Source organism: Gossypium hirsutum, chromosome D10 (assembly GCF_007990345.1).
Source record: "Gossypium hirsutum isolate 1008001.06 chromosome D10, Gossypium_hirsutum_v2.1, whole genome shotgun sequence".
Lineage (NCBI taxonomy): Eukaryota > Viridiplantae > Streptophyta > Magnoliopsida > Malvales > Malvaceae > Gossypium > Gossypium hirsutum.
The window spans coordinates 31185027-31193093 of NC_053446.1; the positions used below are offsets into that span (position 1 = coordinate 31185027).

Here is an 8067-nt window from a genome sequence, read left to right on the forward strand (position 1 = left end):
TTTTAATAGTATCTACATTTATTATAGTTTAAAATGTAACAAATTACTATTTTAACTTGTATTTTATATTTTAAATTCGTTATGCACTAGTACTTGGAGTTTATTGTTTTCTTCTATTTTGTTTTTTTTATCATTCTAATTTTATTTAAACTATGATTTAAAATCCATTAATTATTGTTTTCAATTATAAAAAAGTCTTTAAATAATAAATTTTGATTTCAAAAGTTTTTTTTAATAAATCGACTTTATATTCATTATTTTTAATATTATTTTAATATTTAGCTTAATACTATTTTCGAATTTGCTTTTAATATATTTTTTAGAAATAATACCTAAATTCCTTCAAATTATTATATTTAAATACGTTTTAAATTCATTAAATATTATTTTAAATTTTTTTATTCTACTTTTATTTTTTCAATTTGATATATGGTTATAAATTTCATCATTTATTAATACACATTGTGGTAGATTAGACATAATTATATATTTAGATGTTGTATAATGTGAGTAAAATTATTGTTGCTATGGTATTTGTATTTATTTATTGCTTATTTAGCTACATCTTAGTTTAAGTCTGAATTATCATTTATCGTTTTACATTACATGTTTTTTAAAAAAACACTTTGCACCTTTATCATACTATTTCATATCAAAAAAGCCTAGCATTTATAATCTTCGAGAGAATTGAGCCCTAATGTATTGGGTTCCAATTCTCCTCATTGAACCTAAATAATCGAAAGTTTTTTAATCAAGATATATAAAACTCACTTTTGGGAATTCGATAAGTCGTGTCCTAATGTATTGGATGCGATACGTCGTTTTCTCGAAATGAGGTTTTTTTTAAAAAAAATGAGGGCAATATTCAATGCTCGGAACTTTGAGAAATCGTGCCCTAACGTATTGGGTTTCAATTTTTCATCGGACTTAAAGCAGTTGAATATCCTTTAAAATCTCACCACGCAAATTTTGAAAATCAAAAGACAAACTTATTCTCGAGGACTTAAAATGTCGTGCCCTAATATATTGGGTGTGTCATTTTATTACTCTAAGATAAGGAGGTCTTTGGTATTCGCATCGATTTATCCATGCATCTTTTATGAAATTAATAAGAAAGGGGAATGATCGTATTTTAAAAAGCTTTCCAAAGTTTTAACACTAAGACATAAAATGATTAATTCGGTACCATTTTTTGGGCGTTTCGAGGGTGCTAACTCTTCCTCGGGCGTAACCGACTCCCGAACCTGTTTTCTCAAAATTCGCAGACCTAAAATTATTTTCTAGGTGATTTGATCACACCTTAATAAAAGATCGGTGGCGACTCCCATTTTTATTTCCAAAATCGATTCCCTTTTTTTTCAAATTTAAAAATAGTTTTGACACTTATCACAAACCAAAACGAAGATAAACACTTACAAAATCCCCACCTTAAATCGAAGAACGATTAAAGCTCTAAAAACCAGAAAAATCACACAACGATACTTACACTTTGCTCGTATTTGCCGAAGCAACTCAACAAATCCTCAAAGCCAGTCGCAATTACTTAACACCAACTAGCCATATTGCAAAACAATCGATTGGAAGCAAAAAGAAAATAAAGGCCGAAAATAGCAGGAGAGAAAAAGAATGTGTTTTAAAAATAAAAGAAATAAAAATAATAAAATGATAAAGATAATAGCACAAACAGAATTGGGTACGGTAGTGGGGGAGTGGTTTTAGGAACGAAAAGGTTAATGCTCTAGCTAATATATACTTATCCAGCCGCCAGAGTTCGAATCCCACCAGCATACTACTACCATTGACGGCAGAACAAATAAAATAGAAAAAGAAATATTTTCGTTACGCATACAGAGACTTAAACACAGAACCTTAAATAGATAAACAAAGCACTCATCCACCAAACCACCTGATAAAACTTCAGCAATTTAAACATAAAAATTTTGGAGAGTTATCTATATTCAACAAATCGGAATATTTATTATTAAAACAGAAGACATATGAAGAACAATTAGATCTCACAAAGAAAATAAAATTGTATGTGACTATGTCCTGGTATGTTTTAGTCTTAACCTAATAAGGCCTATTTATAAGAAAAAATATCACATAATGGAGAAAATGCAAAAGTGCCTTTAATAAAATAAACTAGAACTTTATAAATATCTTGGCAATTTTCGTCTCAAACTTTCAGGTCATTTTTGGACATCTTTTTAATGTTTTTTTAAACTTGTGTCATGAAATAACTTCAGCTAGAACTTTGAGTTCCCTTAGAATCGATATACTATGGGCCCAAAATGGAGTTCTATAGCTTAAGTTATGACTAAAATACTGAAGTAGTGTTGTATTGAAAGTCCAATCCACAAAAAAAAATTACTAAAAATAAACTTTAAGCTTATTTTTCTCTAATTATTCACCTAAATCAATAATAAATAAAATATAAGTATAAATAATATAAGTAACAACTTAAATAGAATAATTCAAAAAGACAATCATCACAAATGATTAGAAAATTATGCACTCATCAATAATTTATTTAATAATTGAAGCTCAATAAACCTTAACCATATTAGATCATTCTTAATTTGGACTAGTCTTTTATGATAGTAAATAATAACATATAATTATTCTTATTATATATATGTGACATCTATATTCTCCAACAATCTCCCACTTGAATCACATATGTATCTAATTACCATATAATTACATGTCATTATATACCATTATGAACTTAAAATTTTAGTATTATATTCAAAAGATATTCCGAAAATTTTCATCCATTAATTATGTTAATACAAAAGTAAAGCGACTGTCGTTATATATATCATAACTAATTCTATTTTTGATCACATATATTAATACAATTAAATAACATTCATCAAGTATCTATGTGTAGCATGGAACTTATATGCAATATGACCTAAATAAGTTTATTTCCACTCAATCTTTAAATTTTATTAAGATAAAACTTTACCAAAATTTATATAAAAAATATAAATTTTATTTCACATAACTCTAAAATATGTACAATGAGTCTATAAAAAAAATACTTAAAATTAGGAACACTTTACTCATCCTACAACATATAACAAAAAATTTGGGTTAGGAGTTTTTTTCTCTTTTCGAGAAGGAAAGGGAAAATATTGTTGAATACAAGGTGGAGAATGTGCAATGAGGGGTGTATAAAAAAGAATGTACTCCAATGATTGGGTTGTGCCACATGGGGGAAAATCCATCCACTACAACCATTATAACTTATAAATAAAAGACAAATGATTCTAACTATTTACTATAAAATGGTGAGAAGGTGTTAACAACTTTTGAGATCCTATTTATAGATTTACTAAAATATATTTTGATTATTGCTCCAATTGATTTTAATTATAATGATTTACGAAAATGATAAACTCTTTGTATGTGGGCTTTTGTTTTCATTTGGGGCCGAATATTTTTAGTAGGTGATGAAAATGAAAATGATTTATTTGCCGAATGACTATGAGACAAATTAATATATTATATAAATTCCCTTCTACATCTGGGACAACATTTTTTCCTAGGATGATAGTCAAATAGTATACTGCTTTAGGAAATCAAATGGCATATTCCATCTCTCCAAACCGGATATACCAACAACCTGACAACCTGCTGAATACCAAACCTTTTTGTTTCATTGCTTCACCCATCTTCATAATCTTGCTTGCTTACTGCATTTAAAGAAACAGAGGAACTCAATGACCCAACCCACGCTTTTTTCCTTTATTTTCTTCCTAACAAACATGCTTGTCTCTGGAAAACACATACCAACTACTTTACAAGGTCCATTTCATCCTATAACTATCCATTTCGATCCGTCTTTACGTCGAGGCAGCGATGACATACCCATGGATGATCCAAGGCTGAAGAAGAATGTGACCTCTATGTTCCCTGAACAAATTGCTCTTGCTTTATCCACTCCAACTTCAATGTGGGTGTCCTGGGTTACTGGTACTTTTTTTTCTTTCTGCTTCTTCCTGTTGTTTTTTGTGTGTGATATTGTTTTGGCTTTTGATATGTTTGGTTTGGTTTGGTTTGGGTTAGGGGATGCACAGATTGGTCCCAATGTGACTGCACTTGATCCTACATCAGTTGCCAGTGAGGTTTGGTATGGCAAAGAAAGTGGCAAGTATAGTAGCAAAAAGAGAGGAAATGCAACTGTTTATAGCCAATTGTACCCCTTTGAGGGGCTCTTCAATTATACCTCTGCCATCATTCACCATGTCAGAATTGATGGTATAGTATGACTATCTCATTAATTTGATATATAGTTTCTTGGCTCTTCTACTATACTAATTACTTTCGCCCTTTTTATTATTTTTAGGCCACTTTTTCTCTTCTATTTTCATTTCGTCACTCAAATTAGCTCCTTTAATAGTTTATGTTAAAAAAAATTAAACTAACCAATGACACACTGCCAAATGTAAAAATCGAGAGGCAAAGTGACCTATAATATAGTAAAAGGGTCAAAGTGAGAATTTCATAAATAGTACAGGGGCCAAAAATGGTATTAAGCCTTTCTTTACTGTTTCTTGTTGGGTTTACTGTGTTTAATGGAACTCAAGACTTAAAGGGAAATAGTGCTATCTTTTATAAAAATTCAACCACATTTGTTGAGTGGGCAATCGCCAAGTTGTTTAAATCCCGGCTGATTAGTATCGGTATTGCTAAAAATATGCAATCAGATAATTAATGTCAGCGTCTAGATGTAGTAAATTATGGCAAATGAAGAATTAAGCAGACATTTTGAACTACAGGCCTGGAACCAGAGACAAAATATTACTACAGGTGTGGAGATAGCTCACTTCCAGCTATGAGTGAAGAGCATGTGTTTGAAACTTTTCCATTACCTGCTCAAAATTCATATCCTCGTAGAATAGCAGTTATAGGAGATTTAGGTCTAACCAGAAATTCATCAACAACCATTGATCATCTGTCAAAGAATGACCCTTCATTGATCTTAATGGTTGGAGACTTGACCTATGCTAATCAGTACCTTACAACTGGTGGGAAAGGTGTTCCATGCTTTTCATGTGCTTTCCCAGATGCACCAATTAGGGAGACTTATCAACCTCGTTGGGATGGATGGGGAAGGTAACCTGTCTTTTAACTTGCTTTGTTCATCTCCTGGACTAGGATTTATATAGCAACTGCACCATTAACAAAAAGCTCATTTTGAGTTCAGGTTCATGGAGCCACTGGTCTCAAGAGTTCCTATGATGGTCATCGAAGGAAACCACGAAATCGAACCTCAAGCAGCTGGGATCACTTTCAAATCATACTTGACAAGGTTTGCACTTCCAGCTAAGGAGTCTGGCTCTAGCAGTAACTTTTATTACTCTTTTGATGCTGGAGGGGTACATTTCATTATGCTCGGGGCTTATGTTGACTACAATAGTACAGGTGAGAACGTTATGCTTTCTTTCATGTTTGGCTGCAAATTCTGTTGCTCTAAACATAACATGGAACAACAACTGCTTCATCATCTCAATTCTAGGAGCTCAATATGCTTGGCTAAAGGAAGACTTACGCAAAGTAGATCGAACAGTAACCCCATGGCTTGTAACAGCTTGGCATCCACCATGGTATAATAGTTACTCCTCACATTATCAGGAATTTGAATGTATGAGGCAGGAAATGGAACAGCTTTTATATCATTATGGCGTTGATATCGTATTTTCCGGCCATGTACGTTGGATTTTTATACATTGCATATTTGAAAATGCATTGAACAGACACAACAAAACTTGTTATCCGTGTATTGATCCATATGATCTTTTTGATCTTGAGTTAGGTTCATGCTTATGAGAGGATGAACAGAGTGTATAATTATACTTTAGATGCTTGTGGACCTATCTACATAACAGTCGGAGATGGCGGGAACATCGAGAAAGTAGATGTTGATCATGCAGATGAACCAGGAAAATGCCCTTCACAAGGAGACAATATGCCAGAGATTGGAGGTGTGTGCCACTTGAATTTCTCATCTGGTCCGGCTAAAGGCAACTTTTGTTGGGACAGACAACCAGAGTGGAGTGCATATAGAGAAAGCAGCTTCGGGCATGGAATCCTTGAGGTCTGCTGAAGCCTATGGTCTTATATTCTCCTTATTACAGCATTAATGCCTTAACTAGCTAGTTTCTAATGTTATATTTTGTTTATGCAGGTTTTGAATTCGACATACGCATTGTGGAGTTGGCACAGAAATCAGGATACATACAAGGAGGATAGTCCTGGCGATCAAATCTATATAGTGCGACAGCCTGACATATGCTCTCCATCAACATCCTTAAAAGTGATTTCCCACTTCAACATCTACTCCCACTAGTATGCATATATAATAATGTTATGGTATAAAATTCTGAACCCAAACCCCAAGTTCTTTTTTGTCTTTTTGGTCATGACAGGGAAACAATGAGTCGGAACAAGTAAAAGGAGCAGCCGTATCTGCTAAATGCTTATGTGTACTATTACTCTTCATGGTTGCCTTCGTTATCTATCAACTATTGTTGTGTGATTAGCATAGACCAGAGGAATGACTTGCCAATGTTACCCTTCTAAGACCATATAAATATATTTTAAGGACACGTACCACTCTATTAATATTGCTGGCGAGTCTAATTATTTTATACACTTGGAATATAAAAGAAAAAAGAGTTTCGGAAGGAGGTTGAGGATGTTACCATATGTTTGTGTTTTTTTATAAAGATGCATGATAATTGAAGTTTCATATTTTAGTGACCATGTAGAATAATTTCCTCACGATATAAATGATGTTATTGTTATAAGATAAGGAGAGATTGAGAGAATAAAGAACAAAGAAAATATGAAAGTAATAGACAATGTACTTTATTGATAAAAAATGATGATTACAATGCTTCATTAGAGTCTCTATTTATAGGCATAAAAAGCTTAAAAGAAGTAGAGATCTAAATCTAATAACTATTAGTGTCGAAACCATTTTTTTGAAAAACAAAAATTTAATTATCGACTTATTAAAAATGAAAATTAGAGTCGCCACCGATCCTTTATTGGGGTGTGATTGGCTCACCTTAAAAATGATTTTGGGTCTACGAATTTTGTGAAAACAAGTTCGGGAGTCGGTTACGCACGAGGAAGGGTTAACACCCTCGTAAAGCCCAAAGTTGGTACCGAATTGATTGTTTAATGTCTTAGTGTCGAAACTTAAAAATATTTTAAAATACGATCCCATGAAATGAAAACCTAAATAATCGAATTGGATAATAAGACCTACCACTTTAAAGAAATAAACCGTCACACTCAGTGAGTTAGAGTGCAACAATTCAATCTTCGAAGTTAGATTCGTCTTTTTAAATTTTAAAAATTCATATGTTTTGAGAAGGATATTTGGTTATTTGGGTCAATCGAGAAATCAAAACTCAGTAAGTTAGGGTTCAATTTCTTAAAATTCCTAAATACCAAATATTGCCTTTATTTTAAAATCGAGATAACAAAATGTCATATCCAGTAAGTTAGGATCCAACATCTTGAAATCTTAAATGCTTTATTTTAAAATTGTATGGTTTAAATAAAATAAACACTTGGATATCTAAATTCGTCGAGAAAAATTGAAGCCCAGTAAGTTAGGGCACAATTCTTTCGAGAACTATGAACACCAAGCTTTTTTTGGAAATTATGAAATAAAATGATTGTAGTGCTTTAATAAGATACAATTTTTTAAAACAAATATAGCATGATTAATATATAATGAAAAAGATAAATGGTAATTCAAACACATATTAATAAGTAGCAAGCAAGCAATAGATAAATAAAAATAAGAACAACAACAATAGTTTTAATCATATTATACAAATATCAACATCAACATTCAAAAACTATTAATCTAAAAGAAAAATAAAGTGAAAATCATAAAAATACAAAAATACGAGAAAAGAATTTTGGAATCAGAAAAATACGTATACAAAATTATTCGTTTTAAGAAGGAAAAACAAAACAAAATAAGTAAAATGAAATAGAAAATTTAAAAGAAATAAAGCATTTATGTCATGAAAAAAA

At 31.4% G+C, this 8067-nt stretch overlaps 1 protein-coding gene across 2 annotated transcripts; it reads left to right on the top strand.

The window, feature by feature from the left end:
- The first annotated feature begins 3509 nt into the window (after positions 1 to 3509).
- LOC107915060 (purple acid phosphatase 23) lies at positions 3510 to 6760 on the top strand. 2 transcript variants are annotated; one of them, XM_016844172.2, is made up of 8 exons: positions 3510 to 3981; positions 4075 to 4266; positions 4788 to 5124; positions 5216 to 5433; positions 5528 to 5718; positions 5825 to 6106; positions 6197 to 6325; positions 6438 to 6760. In XM_016844172.2, the coding sequence occupies exons 1-8, from the start codon at positions 3729 to 3731 to the stop codon at positions 6549 to 6551; spliced, it is 1716 nt and encodes a 571-aa protein (XP_016699661.1). In that variant the 5' UTR covers positions 3510 to 3728; the 3' UTR covers positions 6552 to 6760. The 2 variants fall into 2 exon arrangements, with proteins under 2 accessions (XP_016699661.1, XP_016699662.1); XM_016844173.2 differs by having other exon boundaries at positions 3620 to 3981; positions 6410 to 6760.
- Positions 6761 to 8067: the final 1307 nt, after the last annotated feature.

Excerpts from the sequence above, each read along its gene's own strand:
- LOC107915060 (XM_016844172.2), top strand. The coding sequence starts at position 3,729 with ATGACCCAACCCACGCTTTTTTCCTTTATTTTCTTCCTAACAAACATG. Across the intron at positions 5,434-5,527 it reads TGTTGACTACAATAGTACAG|GAGCTCAATATGCTTGGCTA; the intron begins GTGAGAACGTTA and ends TCTCAATTCTAG. Across the intron at positions 6,107-6,196 it reads TCGGGCATGGAATCCTTGAG|GTTTTGAATTCGACATACGC; the intron begins GTCTGCTGAAGC and ends TTGTTTATGCAG.